This window comes from Protopterus annectens, chromosome 3.part0, assembly GCF_019279795.1.
Source record: "Protopterus annectens isolate FY-2018-M chromosome 3.part0, PAN1.0, whole genome shotgun sequence".
NCBI lineage: Eukaryota > Metazoa > Chordata > Ceratodontiformes > Protopteridae > Protopterus > Protopterus annectens.
The window spans coordinates 599928406-599954809 of NC_056731.1; the positions used below are offsets into that span (position 1 = coordinate 599928406).

General features: G+C 44.0%; 1 protein-coding gene across 3 annotated transcripts in view; it reads left to right on the forward strand.

Moving 5' to 3' along the window:
- Window positions 1-26404, forward strand: part of ITGA9 (integrin subunit alpha 9) — a 5160704-nt gene that overhangs the window by 2022815 nt on the left and 3111485 nt on the right. For all 3 annotated transcript variants that reach the window (XM_044065011.1, XM_044065010.1, XM_044065009.1), the window contains exon 14: window positions 6528-6682. In XM_044065011.1, coding sequence (XP_043920946.1) covers window positions 6528-6682 — 155 coding nt within the window. The remainder of the gene's footprint in view (window positions 1-6527; window positions 6683-26404) is intronic.

The following is a 26404-nucleotide window of genomic DNA, read 5'->3' on the forward strand; positions in this document are numbered from 1 at the left end:
ACAGAAGTGATACCCGGGGTAAGTCTACGATCTCCCATCCACTCATCAAGATTCCTCTTGAAGAGAGTCAATGAGGGACTCTGCCTAACCTGGACTGGGATTTTATTCCAGAGTGAAGGGAGCCTCTGGGTTATGAATCTGTCCCTCCAGCATGTCCTATTTATTTCAGTGCTGAGGTTCAAGCCTCTCGAGCACGTAGCTTGATGGGATTTGGATTTTCTGAGGTGCAGTATGTCCATTAATTCTGGGTTGGACATGGCTTTATACGTCAGGCACAGATCACCTCTGAGCAGGCCGTATGCCACTGAGTAGAGCTGGAGTTTCTTTAACTGGGCAGCATATGGCATCTGTTTGAGCCCTTTGATCGTCTTGGTGAGGTACTTTTGGGGTCTTTCCAGTTGCTGCAGGTGTCTGGTAAGGTACATCCCAAAAGGGGCATTGTACTCAATTATGGGCCTGCTGAGGGATGAGTAAAGAGGCACGATGACCTCCCCTGATCTAAATGTGAATCCCTTCATGATTAGGTGGGCTATATAAAATGTTTTTCTAACCACTTTGGCCACGTGGTTGTCAAATGAGAGATTGCTATCAACTTGGGTCCCCAGGTCCCTAATTACTTCTTCTGTACTTAATGGATTACCACTTATGTGGTAATTTGTGGGCACTTTGTTTTTGCCAAAGGGGATAACTATACACTTTTTGGCGTTTAGCTAGAGGCCATGGCTCTGGCACCAGTTGTCTATTTTTATGAGGCCCTTTTGGCGGATGCTTGTGTCGGCTGGAGAGTCAATTATGGCACCTAGTTTGCAGTCATCTGTGAACTTGGTCAGCCACAGTCCTTCCGTGTTGGCCTGTACCTCCGAGAAATATATACCGAACAAGAGAGGTCCCAGGACTGAGCCTTATGGGAAGCCACTTGTAACTGGTTTGGAGTCTGACATGGCTCCAGCAATTCTAACCATGTGGGTTCTGTCCTTGAGCCAGTTTGCAACCCATCTAGTGACATAGGGGTTTATATTTAAGCTGGTGAGCTTATCTATAATGCCCAAGTGGGGTATTGTATTGAAGGCTTTTGCAACCCATCTAGTGACATAGGGGTTTATATTTAAGCTGGTGAGCTTATCTATAATGCCCGAGTGGGGTATTGTATCGAAGGCTTTTGCGGGGTCCAGGTAGGCTGTGTGGACCACCTTCCCCTCATCAATGGCCTTGGTGACTGTTTCAAAGAAATCAACCAGGTTTAAGAGGCAGGATCTGCCCTTAACAAAGCCGAACTGGGTAGGATCCAGTGTCTGTAGGTCCCCAATATCTTTATTTATGAGGTCCATGATGATCCTTTTCATAGCTTTGCTGACCAAGCTAGTCAGGCTTATGGGGCGATAGTTTCCAGGATCCGTTAAGGCACCACATTTGTGGAGAGGGACCACTGTTGCTGTACGCCACTCTTTGGGTACATGTCCTGTAGTAAGGCTGAGATTGAACAGTAGTTTTATGTTTGGGTTTAGCTCTTCTTGGAGTTCATGTAGGACGCAACCCAGGACACCGTCTGGTCCCATTGATGCTGTGTTTTTTGCTTTGGAGAGGGCAGCTCTTACCTGAGCATCTGAGATGTCAGGGGGGCAGCACTCTGCTGGGATAGATATTTGCCCTTTTGGTGGGGAGGAGGGGGGAGTTTGCGCTGAACCTGTCAGCTAGGATGTTGGCAATGTCTGTGGGTTTGGTGTATTTTTTGTCATTTTGGACTAATTCTGAGCATATCTGGGAATTCCCACCCAGGTTCCTAACATAACTAAAGAAAGCCTTGTGATTATCCTTAGTGTCCTGTGCAATTTTTCTCTCGAAGCTGGCTTAGACAATTTTATGAGTGCCCATAGTTTTTTGCTAATACTGATCAGAGATGCCTTCCCTTTTTGGGATTTTGCTCTGTCACGTAGTAGCTTCCTCCTTCTATTGTATAGTTTGTTTATGGCTGGGGTCCACCAGACAGGACGTCTGCCTTTGGAGGATTGGGTCTTGGTTTTATTTGGGATTGCATGATCCATGCATTCCTGAAGGTGTTCATAGAATGCATTTATAAAGGATTCTTTGGTCTGGGCCGTATTTTCCACAGGCCCGGGGTCTTTGAAGGATTCCACATCAGTTTTGAGGAGTGTGAAATTTGCTTTAGAGAAGTTTTTCACTGTGGTTTTCAGGGCAGGGGGTGGAGTCGGGATGTGAATATCCAGTGAGATTAGTTTATGGTCTGATCTTACCAGTGAGGGATACACTTCTGGTCTGGAGCATAGAGTCCCCATGTTGGTGATGATCAGGTCCAGTATGTTTTCTCCACTTGTGGGAGTGGTAACAAGTTGTTCCATAGCATTTGAGTTTATAAATTCTAGGAACCTTTGGGCTAGGGTGTTGGAGCTAGAGTAATGCTCCCAGTCTATGTTTGGGTAGTTGAAGTCGCCCAATATAATGGTGTTTGGAGAGACCTTCATATTTTCCAGTGTTCTCAGGAAGGCCGAGTGGGGTTCCTGGGTTTGGGAGGGTGGTCTGTAGCAGGCTATAAACTGGAAGGCAGTTTTATCCACTGTTAGTTGCACATGGATAGTCTCTGATGCTTCGTGCTGTGCCACCAACCTGGAGGTTCATAGGTTCATAGGTTCATACTAGGCTATCTGCCCTAGGGCATTTATAAGCCTAGCCAGAGTATGTTTGGCTTTCGCCACCCATTTTAAATTAATTTTGCTATGCCCTTTTTCGAGGTTAGTATACTGTGCCTCTGTCTAACAGTGACACAGAAGTGATACCCGGGGTAAACCTACGATCTCCCATCCACTCATCAAGATTCCTCTTGAAAAGAGTCAATGAGGGACTCTGCCTAACCTGGACTGGGATTTTATTCCAGAGTGAAGGGAGCCTCTGGGTTATGAATCTGTCCCTCCAGCATGTCCTATTTGTTTCAGTGCTGAGGTTCAAGTCTCTCGAGCGTGTAGCTCGATGGGATTTGGATTTTTTGAGGTGCAGCATGTCCCTTAATTCCGGGTTGGACATGGCCTTATACGTCAGGCACAGGTCACCTCTGAGCAGGCGGTATGCCACTGAGTAGAGCTGGAGTTTCTTTAACCGGGCAGCATATGGCATCTGTTTGAGCCCTTTGATCCTCTTGGTGAGGTACTTTTGGGGTCTTTCCAGTTGCTGCAGGTGTTTGGTAAGGTACATCCCAAAAGGGGCATTGTACTCAATTATGGGCCTGATGAGGGATGAGTAAAGAGGCACGATGACCTCCCTAATCTAGATGTGAATCCCTTCATGATTAGGTGGGCTATATAAAATGTTTTTCTAACCACTTTGGCCACGTGGTTGTCAAATGAGAGATTGCTATCAACTTGGGTCCCCAGGTCCCTAATTACTTCTTCTGTACTTAATGGATTACCACCTATGTGGTAATTTGTGGGCACTTTGTTTTGCCAAAGGGATGACTATACACTTTTGGCATTTAGCTTGAGGCCATGGCTCTGGCACCAGTTGTCTGTTTCTACGAGGCCCTTTTGGAGGATGCTTGTGTCGGCTGGAGAGTCGATTATGGCGCCCAGTTTGCAGTCATCTGCGAACTTGGTCAGCCACAGTCCTTCCGTGTTGGCCTGTACCTCCGAGAAATATATACCAAACAAGAGAGGTCCCAGGACTGAGCCTTGTGGGATGCCACTTGTAACTGGTTTGGAGTCTGACATGGCTCCAGCAATTCTAACCATGTGGGTTCTGTCCTTGAGCCAGTTTGCAACCCATCTAGTGACATAGGGGTTTATATTTAAGCTGGTGAGCTTATCTATAATGCCCAAGTGGGGTATTGTATCGAAGGCTTTTGCGAGGTCCAGATAGGCTCTGTGGACCACCTTCCCTTCGTCAATGGCCTTGGTGACTGTTTCAAAGAAGTCAACCAGGTTTAAGAGGCAGGATCTGCCCTTAACAAAGCCGAACTGGGTAGGATCCAGTATCTGTAGGTCCCCAATATCTTTATTTATGAGGTCCATGATGATCCTTTCCATAGCTTTGCAGACCAAGCTAGTCAGGCTTATGGGGCGATAGTTTCCAGGGTCCGTTGAGGCACCACCTTTGTGGAGAGGGACCACTGTTGCTGTACGCCACTCTTTGGGTACATATCCTGTAGTAAGGCTGAGATTGAACAGTAGTTTTATGTTTGGGTTTAGCTCTTCTTGGAGTTCATGTAGGACGCAGCCTGGGACACCGTCTGGTCCCATTGATGCTGTGTTTTTGCTTTGGAGAGGGCGGCTCTCACCTGAGCATCTGAGATGTCAGGGGCAGCACTCTGCTGGGATAGATATTTGCCCTTTGGTGGGACGGGGAGTTTGCGCTGAACCTGTCAGCTAGGATGTTGGCAATGTCTGTGGGATCAGTGTATTTTTTGTCATTTTGGACTAATTCTGAGCATATCTGGGAATTCCCACCCAGGTTCCTAACATAACTAAAGAAAGCCTTGTGATTATCCTTAGTGTCCTGTGCAATTTTTCTCTCGAAGCTGGCCTTTGACGATTTTATGAGTGCCCTTAGTTTTTGCTAATACTGATCAGAGATGCCTTCCCTTTTTGGGATTTTGCTCTATCATGTAGTAGCTTCCTCCTTCTATTGTATAGTTTGTTTATGGCTCGGGTCCACCAGACAGGTCGTCTGCCTTTGGAGGATTGGGTCTTGGTTTTATTTGGGATTGCATGATCCATGCAGTCCTGAAGGTGTTCATAGAATGCATTTATAAAGGATTCTGCGGTCTGGGCCGTATTTTCCACAGGCCCGGGGGCTTTGAAGGATTCCACCTCGGTTTTCAGGAGTGTGAAATTTGCTTTAGAGAAGATTTTCACTGTGGTTTTCTGGGCAGGGGGTGGGGTCGGGATGTGAATATCCAGTGAGATCAGTTTATGGTCTGATCTTACCAGTGAGGGATACACTTCTGGTCTGGAGCATAGAGTCCCCATGTTGGTGATGATCAGGTCCAGTATGTTTTCCCCTCTTGTGGGAGTGGTAACAAGTTGTTCCATAGCATTTGAGTTTATGAATTCTAGGAACCTTTGGGCAACGGTGTTGGAGCTAGAGTAATGCTCCCAATCTATGTTTGGGTAGTTGAAGTCGCCCAATATAATGGTGTTCGGAGAGACCTTCATATTTTCCAGTGTTCTCAGGAAGGCCGAATGAGGTTCCTGGGTTTGGGAGGGTGGTCTGTAGCAGGCTATAAACTGGAAGGCAGTTTTACCCACTGTTAGTTGCACATGGATAGTCTCTGATGCTTCGTGCTTTGCCACCAACCTGGAGGTGTGGTTATCTTTGATGAATATCGATACTCCCCCTCCTTTTGTGGTTTGGTCCAAGTTTTGGGGCCGAAAAGCATGGTATGAGGTATAACCTGGTAGTGCTGGGGTGCTCTCGGGACCCCTGAACCAGGTTTCTGTTACTGCACAGATATCGATGTTCTCCATGCTAAGGAGAGTTTCGAGTGCATGCATCTTGAGGTTTAGACTTCTAGCGTTGAGTAGCATTACTCTTAGTTTCTTATCCCTTGTGATACCTATGGAGGTGGGTTTGTCTTTTGAGCCTTGCCTAAAAAAGGCACTATGGGGGTAGCAAGAGCCTTTGCCAATATCCGATGGTGTGGGTATCTTTGACGAATATTGATACTCCCCTCCTTTTGTGGTTCGGTCCAAGTTTTGGGGCCGAAAAGCATGGTATGAGGTATAACCTGGTAGTGCTGGGGTGCTGTTGGGAGCCTTGAACCAGGTTTCTGTTACTGCACAGATATCGATGTTCTCCATGCTAAGGAGAGTTTTGAGTGCGTGCATCTTGAGGTTTAGACTTCTGGCGTTGAGTAGCATTACTCTTAGTTTCTTATCCCTTGTGATACCTCTGGAGGTGGGTTTGTCTTTTGAGCCTTGCCTAAAAAAGGCACTATGGGGGTAGCAAGAGCTTTTGCCAATATCTGAAAGCCCAGGGGTGACAGGTGCAAGCCATCCCTAGCGAAGCATTGTGGCTTTTCGAGCATGTCATCCCAGGCTGACAGGCATTGGATCCCCTTTGAATGACACCAATACTTAAGCCAATTGTTGAAATTGATCATCTTGTCTTCATATTGTGGCATCATTCTTGGTGAGGGTACAGACATGTCATTGTCCATATACAGCAAGGAGCTGGCTCCCCCACCCAAAGGATTTGTTGGTATTATGTCTCTGCTTTTTTCTTGAGCTTTAAAAAGTAGAAAGTAGAGCACTTTGTTATATAAATGAGCATTCTCTAAAAACTGCATTGAAATACTGCATCTGTCTGTTGCCTGAGGAATGTTCAAGTGTTAAATAACATAGGGCCAAGACACTGACATTCACTACTGGCCATTACCCTGTACATTTCTGTAGTTTATGCAGCAATGATAGTAGTATTAAAATTTGTACTCTATGCTAAATATACATGAATATATTTTGTACTTTATAAAATGATGCAATATAGACTGTATTAGATGTAATTGTGTTTGTCTTTCTTTACAGAACTCGACCAGTCATTACAGTAGTGGCATCCATTGTTCTTCCTGTGTCCATCAATATTACTTCTGATCGCTGTCATGATGGTGTACATCAGCTCAGCTGTATCAAAGTATCTGTCTGTTTTTGCTTTCATGGGAAAGAGGTTCCAGGAAAAATAGGTAATATGCCAAAAGCCAGAATGTTGGCAGTTAGAGAGAAAAGCATTTGATAGCCATGGTTTTCCCCCTTGCTATTACAGTCCTCAACAAAGTAACAGTTGACAACTTAAAACCTTACACAGTTTAACATTATTTTATATGTTAGAGTTTCTGAATTGGGTATGTGGATTAAGTCAAAATATGCTCATTTCAGGCTCAGTCTCTCAATGTGCTGCATATATTCACAGTGCCTTTCGATGTCTAGGAAAGTGCTTATGGTATCCATCTGCATTTGTCTTAGCCTCTTCATGGGTTGGATTTATTTTGTGCAAAAGGAACTTCATCAGGATGGTTACCTCACAGAGTTACTTAGTTTAAAGATATGTTGTTGGTCATTTTGTAAAACTAGTAAGTCAGATTGTATAAGGTAAACCTTCTCTTTCTACTTAAAAAATTCTCAGTTGTCTATTTTTATCCTGTTTCTCTCTTCTTCCCTAAAAGCCATCATCACTTCCCACTGGTTGACATAAGCATTTGTGTTACTGTGAGAGAATTCTATGCTCTGCCCTGGCATGCTTTGCTGCCTGTGAAGGCTACCATCACTTTTGTGGCATGTGAAGTTCATATCCTCAGGTTCTACAGACTGTTGCTTGGTTGCATTGTCCTGTTGTCCTGCTTGCACAGGAGCAATGTGGCTTGACAAGGGCACCTTTTTTTTCTCCTAGATAGATGGGTCAGCATGAGACACTTACTCCCACCCTCCCCTGATGAGCTGTTTCAGCACCTGACCCAGGAGTTGAACTTGAGTCTTCTAGGTCATAGTGAAGTATTCATCCATCTACCCTACAGACTATTTGTCCCATTTTTTGTTTATTTTTCTACTTATTAAGCTGTTAGGTTGGTTTACTGACACTCTTCAGAAACAGCCAGGCCATAACAACAATTCATACAAGATGTACAATGCCTGCAAACACTATTTCAATATAATTCTACATTGTCAGTACATTGCATATAGTAATGCAGAAAATAATGAACAGAAAGACTGCAGCAGACAACATAATAAGGTCAAGTGTACATCGATATCATAATACTCTTGATATATTGGTGAGACTCATAAAATTATTACCTTAGATCATTGTGGAGAAGAGAGTAAATCTGGATAACTTCTATCTAGCAAACAATTTATATATAGAATATTTACAATGTATGAGTTAGGTAATACTTAGACACTGAACTGTTAAATGACTTAGGATAGTTAACCATTGTCTATTTTTTTTTTTTTTTTTTAAGTAGGAGCTTCCTTAAATTAGATTAAAATTTTGTCAAGGTTTGCAGTATTTCCTTAGAGTATCTATTCCAAGTTGCTTGGCCAAGTCTAGAAATGGCTATGGTGGTTTTGAATTGTGGATGGATAAAAGAAAACTTTTTTCCTGACTGGATCTTGGAGAATAAACTTCTACTTTAAAGATACAATCGCTGGTGGCAGTAACCTAATTTTGTTATTTTCAGCAGTAAGCTGGTTAGTGGACGGTAGTTTTGCTGGTAACACAAAGCCGGCTCAACTTATTTAGATGGTTGCACTGATGTGAACATGCAGCCACTTGTACAACTAAAATGCAGCTCTTTTTGGCAGTTTTGTGATATTTCAGTAGTGTATAAGCATTGTTGCGTTATCAGTGGATGTAGTATTCTAGTTTAGGAAGAACGTTTCTAGCAATTCCTGTCCTCACAAGTGCTAAAAGAATGTTTGATATCTTACAGCAAAGTTTGAGCTGTTTAAGCACGTCACTAATAATACTGTCAGTTATGTAGTTATAAGATGAGTTTAGAATCAAGTTTAAACCCTAGGTGTTTGCATTTAGATACATTAGGAATCAAGCTGTCTGTGCTATTGTTAAGTACTACTGGTGATGAGCTTGACAGTTTTTGAGGTTTGACAGTAGCATAACATTTCTTTTATTGAGCTTGATCAGTACCCCACTGTGACAAGGCATTAAAGCTTTTTTTGGAGTTGATGTTGAATCACATTGTGGGTTTTGTATCTTTCAATGAGCAAGATATCATCAGTGTATCATATGACATCAGGTTATGGATGAATGACAAAAAGTGAAGGGGTCCTCCTTCTGGGCACCAGTGTTAAAGGTTTCTTTATTAAATACTGTATAATTATAATACACTTGGAAGGCTCTTTGTGAAGTTGTCTTTTGAATCATGTAATTGTGTTTTCCCAAAGTTCATTTTTACAGTTTGTGTAATAATAGATCGTGGTTTGCTGTCTCAAATGCTTTAGACACATTAACTCCAGTAGCTCATCGTCTATGCTGAATTTTACAGGACAGTATCAGTTTTCAATCCATATAAGCGACTTTTCATGGAGTCCTTCATTTAGACTGTTATGAATTAGCAGTTTTTCTTGCATTATTTTATCATACACTAAGTGATAGCTACAGGTCTGTGTGAAAAGCCTTGACATATGAGACCTGACAACCTTTTTTCCTCAAATTATTTAAGAAAACATAACAAGCTAGGGTCAAAGATACTGCAGTTATAAGATGATTGATTGATACTTGAGTTTGGTGTTCATAGAACTAAGTTATAAACATGGGATGAGGAGTTATGCCCACTTTTATACTGAAAATACTGTTGGGACTGAAATGAGGATTTCGAAGCTGGCTTCAAGGAATTGCTAACTTTAAAATATTAGGAAGGTTAGATGTTCTTCCATATTACTGTTGCGGTATACCTAATGTAAGGGATCTCCTGCCAAGGGTATACCAAAGTCTGGCCAGTATACCAAAGAATGTTGGTCTGAATGCCTTTCTTCTGTGCTGGTTACAGAGCCATTTTTCAGATAAGTAGCCCATTGGGTTCTTCCTTGTCTTTCTCTTGTATTTTTAGTGTTGGATTTTATGTCATCCAGAAAGGGAAAATGCTAGTGTGGTAGGCAGATTCCCTATAAAGATTGTCATGACTAGTCTCTCTTCTGTCTGGGTGCTTCCCGTGACCATACTCAGTGTCTGTCTGCCAAGTGTTTGTTCCTGAGACCCTATGTAGTCACCTTTTCTCCTTGTCTATTTACCTTGAAAGGCAACATTTTAAGCTGTTGGTTCAGGGTGCTAAGGCAGAATCTTCATATCCTGAGGGTCAGCCATTGGCCAGGAAAAAGGCCAGAAAACTCAGGTCTGCTGTCTAGCCTTCACCAGATGTCTCTCTCAAAGCTAGTGAAAGCCTGGAGGATCATGTGATTATTACTTCTGATTCCTCTGCCATGACCCTGTCAGAGCCTGGCTTGGATTTGACTTTTCACACATACTTAACACGTCCTTAGAAGCTTTACAAGTGGCTGCTCCTAACATTGAGGGGAACCTCAGCTGATTATTTACAAGGGACCATGGAGGATTCCTCAGATCTTAATGAGGGAGGTGATCCCTACAATGCTTACTGAGTGATGACAAAGGTCCAACCCTCCCAGGGATTTTAGTGAAGATGTCCCACAGAAAAAGAAACAGAAAACCAAGCATATTTTCTCTGCAGTTAAGGATCCCTAACATGAATGGCAGGATTTTGCTCAGAGGTTGCTTAATGCCATAATGGTATTAATGCTTCCTCAAGTGGTCTGTGTGCCTGCCCCTGCCAGGTCTTCCACTCCTCTTAAGACAGTAGGATTCCTATAATGAGGATCAGGATTCTGCGGAAGAGTTTTAGCCTACTCCTCTCAGATTTCTTTCCCTTTGGACTGTGGTTCAAAGGAGAGGGATTCTGTTAGTCCAGATAGAGGAGTTCTCCTTTGGGAACACTTTCCTATATGATGGTGATATTTAAGTGGGACTGTTCTAGGGTTTATGATATCCAGAAGAGATATTATGAGCTCCTCCAGATAGAGTTGCCAGTTCTGGCTGCTCTCCTGGATACCTTTCCAGCAGCTTCTGTGACCCTTGATTCTCAGCTCTCAGCTCCTAAGAAACCTGACAGATTTTACAAGGTGCCTGATGATTGTAAATTTCTGTATAAATGCTCTGCTGATGATCTTTCTGTGAAGTCCGTCTCCTCTGACAAACCCTCCAAGCTGTTGAACTCTACCAAGGTGCTTTCTTCAGATAAGGGTAGTCATATAAGGCCATTGGGAGGCTGGGCAAAAAGGTCTGTACTCCTGCCACTGTATCTTTTAGGGCTATTAATTATTAGACTGATATGACGAGGTATGTTTTAGTCCTCCTTTCTCAAGTGATTTCTGACCTTCCTAATTCTGAGGGGAAGGTTTTGGCCCTTTCCTTGCTGGGGTCTACCTCTCAACTTGCCCGCTACTCTATTAAGTGCAGTTATGGTGCAGCTGGTGCTTCTTCTAGGGCTGTTGCATTGGGTTTTTTTATGAGGCATTACTCTTGGCTTCATCTACCTGATGACATATAGGCCAAATTATTTGATGCTCTTTTGGATAATAAAAATCTTTTTGGTACCGCTGTTGCTGATGATCTTACTAAATCTCTCCATGATAAGGGCAAAACCATGCAGGAGTTGTATTTTTGTTTCTCCAATTCCCAAATTTCAGAAGAATTACTCTTCCAAATCTGCTTTTATTTGCTGACAGTCTAACCCTCCACCCAAGTGTGAAAAAGGGCTCTAGATGTGCACTTCCTGCTAAATCTACATATACCTGTATTTCTCAGAAACTCCCTTTTTAGGACACGTGGGGTTCCATTAATGATTTGCTTTCCTTTTCCCTTGGCCAAACACCCTTGTCCCTTCACCTTTCCCTGTCCCTACCAAATTGGCTGAGGATCACAACAGACTCTTGGGTTCTGACCATTATTCAGGGTTTGGAAATCTCTTCCTTCCTTCTGGGCATTCCTCAACCTCCTTGTGAATGACGTTCTCACTTCTCAGAGGTGTTTCATTCTCTTTTGACCCAGGGCAGCATTCAGACTTTGCCCCCTGTGCAGGAAGGATGGTAGGGGATTTTATTACAGAATGTTTCTGGTTCCCCAGAAGGAGGGCACCTGGAGACCAATTACAGACCTTTCTCAGCTCAACATCTTTCTCATCCTTTCAGATGTACTTTTATTTCTCTGCTTTACCCATTGGCCTCTCTACTGCCTCAGTGGTATTTACCAACTGCATTGTTCCTATCATTGCTTTTCAAATGATGACAGGTGTTCGGATATTTCTTTATCTGGACATTTGCTCATTCAGGCCTTGCCTGAAGCTCTGCTTCTAGAACTCCAGTTTACTATTTCCCTGCTGCAGATTCCAGTGTTCACCATATCCTTTCAAAAATCAGTCTTGACTCCTTCTCAGTATTATGTTTTCCTTAGGTGCAACATCCAGACCACCCTCATGCTTGCATTCCTTGCTGCCCCCAAGGCCCTCTCACTGATTGCTTTTATCCATTCTCTTCTTCCTCTGACACCTTCAGTGATACCTTAGGTTAGTGTGACTTCAACATTGTCACCCTCAGACATCTTAATCCCCTTCATTACCTGTTTTAAGGTCAAGCTTCAGTAGTGTATTCCACAACTTTCTCTCATCCTGGGGCTTCATTTGCAGTCTCCAGTCCCAACTCAAGAGCTCTTTTCAGATGACTCATACAGGAAACTGGGAGCTTTCTTTGGCTCTCTCAAGTTTCAGGGTCTCTGGCCTATTCATCAGATGTCAGACCACATTATTATTATCAACGATGAGGGTTCTACTTCTAGCTTTTGAGGCTTTTAATACCCTCTTTCATCCCCAGGCCCCTCAAAGTTTTCACAGACAATACCACAGTGCTGTAATATGTCAACAAACAAGGGGGTACAAGGTCCTACTTTCTTTGTAGACTAGTTATTCAGGTCTAGGATCAAGCTGTCAAGTATCTATTGTTTCTTCATCTTGTCTACATTCCCACAGAGCACAACCTAGTGGCAGACTCTTTGAGCACTTCCAGCACACAAGCTAATGAATGGATGCTTCACAGAGATGTGTTCCTGGACATTGTCGATCAATGGGGTACTCCTTAGGTAGGTCTTTTTGCCTTCCCTCTGAACAGAGAACTAACTGTTTTCTGTTCAGAGTATCAAGTCCTCTGGCTTGGAAAGTGTATGTCCTGTCTTTTCCTTGGAAGAGGAATTTTCTGCATGCTTTCCCTCCCATTTCCCTGATTTTGAGAGTCTTGTACAAGATCAGGCAGGACTCTCCCAAAATCTTGTTGGTAACTCCCTTTTGACCCAGACAGCACTGATTCTCCATTCTTTCTCACTTGGATAGGGGCAGTTGCCACAAGTTACCTCACTGGGTGGATCTTCTCACACAAGACAACGGGATCTTTGATCCATCCTCACCAGTTCACTCTTCAAGTGACACTGTGGGTGATATAGATTTGATTGTTTTTCAGCAGCTTTTTCTGAGGACATGTTCTGGATAGTTCCATAGGGCAGAAGTCCACTACCAGGAAATCATATTTGTCCAAATGTAAGAGATTTTCTCTTTGTTGCCTTTCTAGCCATCAGGAACCTCTCTCTGAGGAGGTTCCTCTGGTTCTCTCTTATTTGTGTGATCTGCTCTATGCTGTGTTGGCATAGTCTTCTGTTAAAGCTCACTCATCAGCAATCTCTGCTTGTTTGCCCTTGAATCCTCCTCTGGCTTCCAGATTTGAGGTCAGTTTCTTAAAGGCATCCTTCATATTAGACCTTCCAGGAAGCCTGTTCCACCATCCTGGGACAGCAAACTTATACGTGAAAATTTGACTCAGGCTCCTTTTGAACCTGCTTCTTCAGCTTCCTTGCAGCATTGTACTTAGAGTAATGTTCTTCTTTTAGCTCTTACTTCAGAAAAGATGATTTCTGAACTTCAGCGTGTCATGGCTGTTCCTCCTTTCTTAGTTTTGCCTCTTCATACTAAGGCATTTGTTATGCCCAATGTGGTCACTGAGTTGTCCCTTAATGAGTTTATTAATTTGACTTCCTTTTTTCCTTCTCCACAGTCTGCCAGTGAGAAGGTTCTTCACACATTGGACTTGCATAGACAGCTCAGATATTATTTGGATGAATCTAAAGTTATTTGCAAATCTGAGCAGCTGTTTGTTTCTTTTCATCCCAGGTCTTTTGGTTTCGCATCTCTAAGTAAACCATCTCTTCCTGGATTTCTAAAGCCATTTAGTTTTGTTATTCCTTTCATGGCAAACATCTTTCTTCTTCAGTAAAGGCTCACTTTACCAGAGCTGTTGCTTCCTCTGGTGTTTTTTCAAGGGCTGGATACCAGTTCCATCCTTGAGGCTGCTACCTGGTCTTCTGTCCATACCTTCACTAAGCATTATAAGTTGTATGTTATTTCCAGGGTAGAGCTGGCTTTGCAAGGGCTAGCCTACATGCATTTCTTGAGGGTTCATTAGTGCAATCTACCTCCCAGGGTTCCTCCTGAGCTTTTGTACACTCCCTCACATTAGGAATACTGAAACAGTGATATGGAAGGACATAGTACAGTTGTGTAAAATCTTAAAATAACAGTAGATGCCCTCCATCTTAAATGCATCTGTCACTCCTACTGCAGACCTCACCGTTGTCACACTACCCTTGTACATATCTTGTATCACTCTTACACACTTCTCTGCCACTCCCGACTTCCTCTAACAATACTACAACTCCTCTCTAGGCACCCTGTCATATGCGTTATCTAAGTCCACAAAGACACAATGCAACTCCTTCTGACCTTTTCTATACTTCTCCATCAACGCTCTCAAAGCAAATATCACATCTCTAGTGCTGTTTCCTGGCATTAAACCATACTGCTGACCACTAATCATCACCTCCCTTTTTAACCTAGCTTCCACTAATCTTTCCAATAACTTCATGTTGTGACTGATCAATTTTATTCTTTTGTAGTTACTACGTGGCCTAGTTAAAGATGTTAAGATTTGCACTGGATGTGATGAGGATGGACAGGATTAGGAATCATTGTATTAGAGGGTCAGCTTAGGTTGGACGGTTTGGAGACAAAGCCAGAGAGGTGAGATTGCATTGGTTTGGACATGTGCTGAGGAGGGATGCTAGGTATATTGGGAAAATGATGCTAGAGATGGAGCTGCCAGGTAAGAGGAAAAGAGGAAGGTCTTAAGATAAGGTTTATGGATGTAGTGAGAGAGGACATGGAGGCAGGTTGGTGTGACAAAGCAAGCTGCAGAGGACAGGAAGAAATGAAAAATGATCTGCTGTGGTGACCCCTAACAGGAACAGCTGAATGAAAAAGAAGAAAAATTAGAACAGTAGATGTCCTTCTCTTCACTGTTGTAGTAGTTGCTCCCTCGCTCCTGCCCCATAGCCTGTTTTCCTTGCCCTCCTGGCGGAAGGATTTTTCTGACTTTTCTCCTTCTGGATGCACATGTTCTTCTTGGTCCTTAGGGACATTCTGTTCCTCCTGGGGCTTTTCAGTTCTGAAATGTGTGTCTGTATGTCACATTTATGCACTATGTCTTTTGCGAAGAGCATGCATGTGAGGTGCCTGTAGATACTAAAGGCTTTGGTATACTGGCTGGACATTTGGATATCCTTGGCAGGAGATCCCTTAAGTTAGGAATACTGCAACAGTGAAGTCAAGAACATGTACTGTTATGGTAAGATTTTGCACAACCATACTTTCTTACTTTCAGCAGCAGCATCTGTGAAATAGTAGCAGTTTAAAAAATGTTATCATTTACCAGTTGGTGACAATGTAAGATACAGGCCACTAGTAAAGGTATTTTAAAGACTGAATATCTCTCAGATGGTGTTTGAGAGTGAAGCCCTCATTTATAAAAGAAAATGATACCCCTCATGAAAACCTCACACACAAAAGAAAATGATACCCCTCATTAAAGTTCAGATGTACTTTACCCTTACAAAAATATTTTATCAGTTAAGCTTATAAAATTATAATTGAAGTTCATGTGACCAGGTTGGAGATTTGAAGAGGGCTTGATAAAATGCTCTGGGGAAAATAGGTACCTCAGAAGCACTTGGATAGAATAGTAGTTTGCTTTAAATACCTTAATAAATCCAGGAAACATTGATGTTTTGGATGGCAGTCTCTACATTTTTATATGGAGTCTAAGTGGTTTTATGCAGTACTTTTGGTACTAACCATAGTATCCCAGGGACTTCTGACTTTGTCCTGAATAGCGTGTGCATACTAAAACAAAGACTAAAACTCTCCTCTGGAATTTCTGTCAATCATAGCATTCCTGCATCTTTGCTTAACCTATGACCTGTGAAATTAAACAATAACCCAGCCGAGGTGCCTAATCAGAGGAAAAAGGAGACAGATTATCAAAGCCCCATATGTTTCTACAGTAATCTTATTTTTGTTTAAGGGTTGAATTCATTTATTCTTGGTTATAGAGTCCATGTGATGTATGCACACTTATCCATAGGGCATAGTCAAAAACTACTCATAATGTCCAGTAACTAATAACTTTTCCACTGAGCGAGCTATTCTTTTACTAAAATTATTTCCACAACACACTGTTCCATTTTATAATGCCTCTTTAGTAATATACCAGCATCTTTCTTTTTTTTTCTCCCACCTGCATAAATCTGATTATAAACTGATGCTCTAAATTAAACTAATTAACATTTTTATGCAGCTGTAGGGCTATTTTTAATTGTTGTACTCTCTGCATAAAGAACTGTTTTTTCAAGATGGCTGCACATAGGTTGCCCAGTACTGCAGCTGTATGAATACCTTAGCTTTCCTTAGTTATCCATAACAGCCCTCTATCAATTACCACAGGTAGTCCTGCTTAAATGTATTTTGCTACCTTGTAATCCAACAACATTCTGTCTACAACGCAGAGTCAAATCTACTTCTTAAAAGAAAAAAAAAAAACATCTTTTTCTCTTCCAGTAAAACCAGACAAATAAACAGCACACCTTCCATCATGTTTGGGCTCAACCTTACCTACATATGAAAACATGGCTGATGGTTATTCTTTTTTTGATAAATGAAGTAGGCAGGAACACACACTGTGCCATGACCCTATGTCTCTTCTGACCAGTTTTCACCTACGCATAATGCCTTGTGCACTACAAAGCAGTCATTCTTACTACTGCATTACTTACTTACTTTTACTGCTTACCATAACAGCTCAGGGACCTCTGACTTTGTGTAAACATACAGTTTCTATATCTCAAACTGCATGTGATGAATCCTTAGGCTCTGATTAGGGTTTTACTTCAACATTTTTATAACACCAGACAACATTTGCCTCCTACCTAGAAAATTATGACTGGAATATCCTTAAAAACCCTACCCCTCAATAAAGCAGTAAGCAAATTCAACTCCATTTTATTCAATACTCTTGATTCCCTGGCACCAGTATGCAATAAACATATAAAATCAAACCCAACACCACGGTTAAAAAGAAGTTATGTACTCACCATAACGTTCCATGTGAGTTGTTCCATCTCTCCTTCATTCTTCACTGATGGGTTCGGAGCTGATCCTCTGCTCTGACACGGCCGACTAGCAAGATCAAAGTTCTCCAGTAGCTCGAGACCCAACCTCTTATCCCACAATGCACTGCTGGAATTACCTCAGATCTTGTTTGCTGCGTACCATATAGAAGTGCAATAATTATTCTGCCTAGGAATGAAGACGCATTGAAAAAACAGGATGAAGACAGCCTCCAGGTCAACTGCCAGCCAGGAGGGGGAAATAGGGAGGGATGTGAGAATGAAGGCGAGATGAAACAACTCACATGGAACGTTATGGTGAGTACATAGCTTATTTATGTGAAGTTGTTCAATCTCGCCGTTCATTCTTCACTGATGGGTAGCGTCCCTAGCACCCTGATCTTGGGTGGCTCACGGAAGTACACTCTTCAAAACCGTAGAACCAAATGAAGCCCTGTCCTTGGAGGCCTTATCCACTTTGTAGTGAGCTATAAAAGTGTGAGGTTTAGACCATGTGGCTGCTGCACAGATGTTGTCCAAAGGTAATTTAGCTTGAAAGGCTGAAGAGGTAGAAACTGCTCTGGTTGAATGAGCCTTCACCTTACTAGACAAATGCATGTTATGACAAGAATATGTGTAAGTGATACAGTCCGACAGCCACTTAGACAGGGTTGTTTTGGCAACTGGTTTACCTTTCCTGGCCTCAGAAAAAGACACAAAAAGCTGGTCTGATTTCCTAATGACTTTTGTTCTGTCTAAATAAAATCTAAGTTGTCTGTGAACATCGAGTTTGTGCAACATATATTCCAAGTTGTTGGTGTGATTAGGGAAGAAAACAGGCAACTCAATGACTTGATTGATGTTAATCTCAGAACATACTTTAGGCAAAAAGGATGACTTTGTCCTGAGAGATACTCTATCAGCATGGAAGATCATATAAGTGGGCTTGATGGATAGAGCTTGGAGCTCTGACACTCTGCGGGCTGAAGTGATGGCTATTAGGAAGATAGTTTTCCATGACAGAAATTTTAGTTCACAAGATGATGCAGGATCAAAAGGAGGAAGAATGATATGAGATAACATACAATTCAAATTCCAGGGAGAATAAGGTGTCTTCACTGGAGGCCTCAGACAATTGGTGAGCCATAATATTCAATCCATCGATCCCTAGATGGAAATTAGATATAGCAGCTAGTTGTACCCGCACCGTAGCAGCCGCTGCTCCTTTGTTGAAGATTTCTGTCAAGAATTGTAAAATAGAAGACAATGGCACTTGGTAAGAGTCAATGTTATGGGGGAAGCCCAAATGGAAAATCTCTTCCACTTACTACAATACAATTTTCTAGTGGAAGGTTTATGGGAAGCCAACAAGATTTGACTAGTGTCATGGGAAAGATTATAAAGCCTGGCTATGCGGGGAATTGGAGCTTCAGTGTCTGCAATGATGGATGAAGATCCCCTGACGGATGTACCAGTAAGTCTGAAACTGGGTCCAGTATCCATGGCTCTTCCAGAATGTGATGGTAAAGAAATGGAAACCAAATCTGCCGAGGCCAGTGAGGGGCTATAAGGATGATGGTCCATCCCAGCGACTTTGCTTTCTGTAAGAATCTGGGTATCAGAGGAATTGAGGGAAATGCATAGAGGAGACCTGGGTTCCAATCGTGGACAAGAGCATCCCTCGAGTATTGACCTGGTGTGGGAATCAGGGCAAAATAGCTTCTGCATTTGTTGTTGATATGACTGGCAAACAGGTAGCAGGAAAGCTGGCCCCATTTGCGGAAAATCCTGTCTGCAATCTGTTGTTTGAGGGACCATTCATGGGGCAATAAAATTGCCCTGCTCAGTCTGTCTGCTATGACGTTGGATTTGCCCGGGATGTGCATTGCTAACAGAAAGTGCTGGGATGACACTGCCCACTGCCATACTCTGAGGGCTTCTCAGCAAAGGGGATAAGACTTGGTCCCACCTTGCTTGTTCAGGTACCAGACCACTGACATGTTGTCTGTCTGTATTGCTATTGTCCCTAGAGGAAGAGAGTCCTGAAAGTATTGCAGCACTAGAAGTACTGCTCTCATCTCCAGAACATTGATATGCAGATGTGATTCATGATCTGTCCATGTGCCTTGGGCAGTCTTTCCCTGAAACCCCCCCCCCACCCTATCAGTGAAGCATCCGTGGTCACAGTGGCAACTGGAGGGGGTAGCATGAAGGGACTTGCTATTGTGACATGAAGAGATGTCAACCACCACTGAAGATCCTTCTTGCCAGGAATTCATTACCAGGATCATGTGACTCATTGGAAGTTCTTGGTAAGACCATTGCGTGAATAGAAGCCATTGAAGGATTCTCATATGCATCTTTGCTAACGGGATTGCTAAGATTGCTGCTGCCATCAGTCCTAGTACTTTCAATAGCTCTGCAGCTGGTGCTCTGTTCTTTGATATCAAGGACATGATGTGTTGGGGAAGAATACAAATCCTTTCTGGTGGAAGATGAAGAGTGGTGGTTGATGTGCATAATTCTGTCCCTATAAAAACGATATACTGCGATGGCAACAAGGCACACTTTTCAAAGTTGACTGTAATGCCTAGCCAATTGCAGAGGGTCAGAGTAGCCTCTCTCACTTGAAGAAGGTGATGCCTGGTGGTGGAGATAAGGAGCCAATCGTCCAAATTCAGAAACACCTGGACTCCTAGACGCCTCAAGTGAGCCGTGACTACCGCCATGCACTTGGTGAACACTCTGGGGGCTGTAGTGAGTCCAAAGGGCAGAGCTTGGAATTGATAATGATCGACTCCCAGCCAGAAATGCAGGTGATCCCTGGATGGTCTGGCCATCTTTATATGGTAGTACGCATCCTTGAGATTGATCGAGCACATCCAATTATCCTTCCCTAAAAATGGAAGTATAGACTGTAGCGTGACCATTTTGAACTTCTCTTTTCTCACAAATTGGTTGAGTCTGCTGGATCCAAAATGGGTCTCCAGTCCCCTGTTTTCTTTGGAACCAAAAAGAATCTTGAGTAAGTTCCAAATCCTGTTTGGTCTGCCGGGACTGGCTGGATGACTCTTTTTTTCTAGCATTCGGTGTACCTCTATTGTTGCTTGTCCCCCTGTGACTGGGTGGAATATCCGGGATTTTTTTGACAGGAAGGGGCTGGGTGGAGAATGGTATGAAATACCCTCTGGAAATGATACTTTGTACCCTAATGTTGTTTGTTATATCTAGCCAGGCTTCTGGGTACAATGACAAGCAACCCCCGACTGCCTCCAGAGTATGACAGCCGGGCCTCCCTTCAGGAGTGCTGGTAGGACTGACCAGAGAAGAGATCTCTGTCATCCTGGTGTTGTGGACCCTCTCTACTGCAGGGGTGGCGTCTTCCATTGTAGCACCCTCCTCTGCCTCTGGAGGGGGGCTCTCCACATGTGTCTTGAAAGGCTCCTTGGGCTTTCCGGAACCACATCTTTCCTCCCCTCTTACTTTTAGGAAAGGGTCGAGTGGGGGTGGAACAATGGACTCAGACGACAGACAGAGTCTTTCCCTCTTGCTCACACCTGGCCCAAACAAGGATGAGTCGTCAAACGGGGTATTCGTAAAGGAGGACTTGAAGGGTTCCGTGAAGGAACAGAGTCTCATCAAGGCATGCCTACGAAGAGCAATTCCTGTACCTGCAGCTCTACTCGAACCATCAGCTGCATAAGATACGGGACGTATGGATGAGTTGACTATTGAATTAAGGGTAGCGAGCTGGGTGGCAACTTTGTTGGATACACTTGTAGCTACAGCACCCTGAAGAGCATCTCCCAACTCCTTAAGGAGATCTCTCTGCAGTCTGGTAAAATGGGTCAAGTAGTTCAGTGATCTGAGTGAGAAAGTTGCTGAACTAAACATGCATTTCCCATATCTATCCATGATCCTAGATTCTCTGTTAGGAGGATGGATAGACGAGGAAGTCTCAGACATTTCCTTTTTGGTGGCTGCCGCCACCACATGGCATCAACATGGACTCCCTTGGTCAAAAAGGACTTATCCATGGGGGGCAGAAATAAACTTATTAGACCGCCTAGGAACAGGTTCCATAGACTCTGGTGACTCCCATGCCCTCCGAGAGACCAGAACCATAAGCTTGTCGTAAGGCAGAGATACCCAAGAGGTGGAAGGTTGAGACCCGAATGCCTTCAGGAGAACCGACTCATCCTCAGTAGGGCTCTTGGACTGCCAATCACCCCCTGCCTAAGAATTTCAAGAATCTCCTCAAAGGAGATGACCTCAGAGGGGGCTCTAGGGGACCCTTCTGATTCATCCAAGTCAGTATCTGATGTGAGAGACTCCTGTGGGGAGTCCAAATGCCTCCTCTTGTATAATCTCTTCCTGGGGACTTCTTCAGGGGGAACTTCAGGAGAGGTCTCAGAAGAGCAGGGAGTGCCCTGTGGGGCTACCTGAGGTTCTTGGTCTCTATGCTTGGGATGACTGGAGGAAACAGAAACTGACACAGGCACTTTAGGGGAAGAAGAGGCCAGACCTCGAGATGAGGAAGTCTTAGGAGACAACACTCGCCTCATGGCTTTGAATCCACCACGGCTCTGATGAAAAGGAGTCAATGGATCTGAAGGAGCCATGACCCCCTCCCACACTGAAGCTGTGGGCTCTGAGCCCAAGGTAGGAGCTGAGCTCTCCCGAGCCAAAGCCTCGAGAGGAAGAGTCGGCACCAGACCCGACCGGAGAGTGTTGGCTCCTAGAGTCCCTGGTTGGTACTGAGAATGTCCGAGCAGATGGAGCCGACGACACTGGAGCAGGTGTCCAAGGCATCCACAATCATCAGGTCGGCCTCCTCTGGTTCCTAAGGTCAGGTATGGCTCGGAGGAGGAGCAGACAATTCAGGAGTAATGGTCTTCGGCTCCGACGGTTGGGTCTGAGCCAACAGCAATTTAGCTAGGCCTGGTGCCTTTAAAAGTTTCTGAACCAGCCGGTCCATATCCAGATCAGACAGGCTGACAGAAGAACTGGATGAGTGAACAGATGTAGCCGATTGGAGCAGTATAGATGGAGGTTTTTCAGCAACCGGTTCCAGAGCAGTGTCCGGGTTCTGAAAAGAACAGACTGTTGGCTCCGAGCTCAGCGGAGCCAAAGTCAGAACACTTTCTTTATTCCTTTCTTTGTCCTGGAATCTGAGGAAGATTTGGATGATTTGCTGGCCCCATCCTGGTCAGACAATGCCTCTGAAAAAGGGTGTTTGATAATACCCCTATCAATTAACTTCCTCTTCCTTTCTGCAAGCACTCTAGTAGAAAAGGAGTGGCAGATACTGCATGACTCTTGCAGGTGCACCTCACCCAAACAGTAAACACACTGCACATGGGCATTTTTAATGGATATCTTCTGTCCGCAGTCTGGGCATTTTTTAAACCCAGACTTTGGATGCTTTTCCTTCTCTTCAGACATAGTACTATTCACAAAATCCAGTGGTAAAGGAAACACACTATTTAACTATAATATAGTTAAAGAGGAAATCTAACTAACTACACATAGTACAAACAGCCCAAAAAGGCAACTAGTAACCAACAATTTAGCTGTATAACGTTAAATAGGATTAAGGCAATCCAATATCAAAAATCCCAAGGAAACCACACTCACTACAATTCCAGTCTCACATAGACCTACCACGACAGCAAACCAAACACATAAACACACAAAAACATACTCGGAGGCTCTAAATAAAAATCTGCCTAAGCAGCAGAGACCTCGAAAGCAGACACCCAAGCAACCGCTACCCCAAAACAAAACACGTGCAACACATAGCTCACAAAGCCAGTGTGCTGAACAGTCACAGCCCTTAAGGCTAAACAACACACCTGATACACTTGTAATAGGTGACTCTATCGTCAGGCACACTGACGTCCCGCTCACCAGGCTGAACAAGAAGAAGGTCACGGTGAGCTGCCTGTCGGGTGCTAGGATCCGCCACATAACACAAGCGCTCAGGTCACTCCAAGGCAAGTACAAATATGACTCAGTCATTGTCCATGCCGGTGTGAATGACCTGAGACGTACCTCCCTGGACTACATGAAAAGAGACATAGAGGAACTCTCTGAGCATGTAGCCCAGGCCGGTATGACCCTGACCTTGAGTAGCATCTTACCCTCACCAAGAATGATGCCACAATATGAAGACAAGATGATCAATTTCAACAATTGGCGTAAGTATTGGTGTCATTCAAAGGGGATCCAATGCCTGTCAGCCTGGGATGACATGCTCGACAAGCCATGATGCTTCACTAGGGATGGCTTGCACCTGTCACCCCTGGGATGTCGGATATTGGCAAAGGCTCTTCCTACCCCCATAGTGCCTTTTTTAGGCAAGGCTCAAAAGACAAACCCACCTCCATAGGTATCACAAGGGATAAGAAACTAAGAGTAATGCTACTCAACGCCAGAAGTCTAAACCACAAGATGCACGCACTCGAAACTCTCCTTAGCATGGAGAACATCGATATCTGTACAGTAACAGAAACCTGGTTCAAGGCTCCCGAGAGCACCCCAGCACTACCAGGTTATACCTCATACCATGCTTTTCAGCCCCAAAACTTGGACCGAGCCACAAAAGGAGGGGGTGTATCAATATTCGTCAAAGATACCCACACCTCCAGGTTGGTGGCACAGCACAAAGCATCAGAGACTATCCATGTGCAACTAACAGTGGGTAAAACTGCCTCCCAGTTTATAGCCTGCTACAGACCACCCTCCCAAACCCAGGAACCCCACTCGGCCTTCCTGAGAACACTGGAAAATATGAAGGTCACTCCAGAAACCATTATATTGGGCGACTTCAACTACCCACTCATAGACTGGGAGCATTACTCTATCTCTAACACCCTAGCCCAAAGGTTCCTAGAATTTATAAACTCAAATGCTATGGAACAACTTGTTACCACTCCCACAAGAGGGAAAAACATATTGGACCTGATCATCACCAACATGGGGACGTTATGCTCCAGACCAGAAGTGTATCCCTCACTGGTAAGATCAGACCATAAACTAATCTCACTGGATATTCACATCCTGACCCCACCCCCTGCCCAGAAAACCACAGTGAAAAACTTCTCTAAAGCAAATTTCACATTCCTCAAAACCGAGGTGGAATCCGTCAAAGCCCCCGGGCCTGTGGAAAATACGGCCCAGACCGCAGAATCCTTTATAAACGCATTCTATGAACACCTTCAGGAATGCATGGATCATGCAATCCCAAATAAAACCAAGACCCAATCCTCCAAAGGCAGACGTCCTGTATGGTGGACCCCAGCCATAAACAAACTATACAATAGAAGGAGGAAGCTACTACATGATAGAGCAAAATCCCAAAAAGGGAAGGCATCTCTGATCAGTATTAGCAAAAAACTACGGGCACTCATAAAATCGTCTAAGGCCAGCTTTGAGAGAAAAATTGCACATGCCACTAAGGATAATCACAAGGCTTTCTTTAGTTATGTTAGTAACCTGGGTGGGAATTCCCAGATATGCTCAGAATTAGTCCAAAATGACAAAAAATACACCGAACCCACAGACATTGCCAACATGCTAGCTAACAGGTTCAGCGCTAACTCCCCCCCCACCATAAGGGCAAATATCTATCCCAGCAGAGTGCTGCCCCCCCTGACATCTCAGATTCTCAGGTAAGAGCCGCCCTCTCCAAAGCAAAAAACACAGCATCAATGGGACCAGACGGTGTCCCGGGCTGCGTCCTACATGAACTCCAAGAAGAGCTAAACCCAAACATAAAACTACTGTTCAATCTCAGCCTTACTACAGGATATGTACCCAAAGAGTGGCGTACAGCAACAGTGGTCCCGCTCCACAAAGGTGGTGCCTCAACAGATCCTGGAAACTATCGCCCCATAAGCCTGACTAGCTTGGTCTGCAAAGCTATGGAAAGGATCATCATGGACCTCATAAATAAAGATATTGGGGACCTACAAACACTGGATCCTACCCAGTTCGGCTTTGTTAAGGGCAGGTCCTGCCTCTTAAACCTGGTCGATTTCTTTGAAACAGTCACCAAGGCCATTGACGAAGGGAAGGTGGTCCACACAGCCTACCTGGACCTCGCAAAAGCCTTCAATACAATACCCCACTTCGGCATTATAGATAAGCTCACCAGCTTAAATATAAACCCCTATGTCACTATATGGGTTGCAAACTGGCTCAAGGACAGAACCCACATGGTTAGAATTGCTGGAGCCATGTCAGACTCCAAACCAGTTACAAGTGGCATCCCACAAGGCTCAGTCCTGAGACCTCTCTTGTTCGGCATATATTTCTCGGAGGTACAGGCCAACACGGAAGGACTGTGGCTGACCAAGTTCGCAGATGACTGCAAACTGGGTGCCATAATCGACTCTCCAGCTGACACAAGCATCCTCTAAAAGGGCCTCATAGAAACAGACAACTGGTGCCGGAGCCATGGCCTCAAGCTAAATGCCAAAAAGTGTATAGTCATCCCCTTTGACAAAAACAAAGTGCCCACAAATTACCAGATAGGTGGTAATCCATTAAGTACAGAAGAAGTAATTAGGGACCTGGGGACCCAAGTTGATAGCAGTCTCTCATTTGACAACCACATGTCCAAAGTGGTTAGAAAAACATTTTATATAGCCCACCTAATCATGAAGGGATTCACATCTAGAGCAGGGGAGGTCATTGTGCCTCTTTACTCATCCCTCATCAGGCCCATAATTGAGTACAATGCCCCTTTTGGGATGTACCTTACCAGACACCTGCAGAAACTGGAAAGACCCCAAAAGTACCTCACCAAGAGGATCAAAGGGCTCAAACAGATGCCATATGCTGCCCGGTTAAAGAAACTCCAGCTCTACTCAGTGGCATACCGTCTGCTCAGAGGCGATCTGTGCCTGACGTATAAAGCCATGTACAACCTGGAATTAATGGACATGCTGCACCTCAGAAAATCCAAATCCCATCGAGCCACATGCTCAAGAGACTTGAACCTCAGCACTGAAATAAATAGGACATGCTGGAGGGACAGATTCATAACCCAGAGGCTCCCTTCACTCTGGAATAAAATCCCAGTCCAGGTTAGACAGAGTCCCTCATTAACTCTCTTCAAGAGCAATCTTGATGAGTGAATGGGAGATCATAGGTTTACCCCGGGTATCAGTTCTGTGTCACTGTTAGACAGAGGCACAGTATACTAACCTCGAAAAAGGGAATAGCAAAATCAATTTAAAATGGGTGGTGAAAGCCAAACACACTCTGGCTAGGCTTATAAATGCCCTAGGGCAGATAGCCTAGTATGAACCTATGAACCAAAAGGGTAACTCTGACTAAC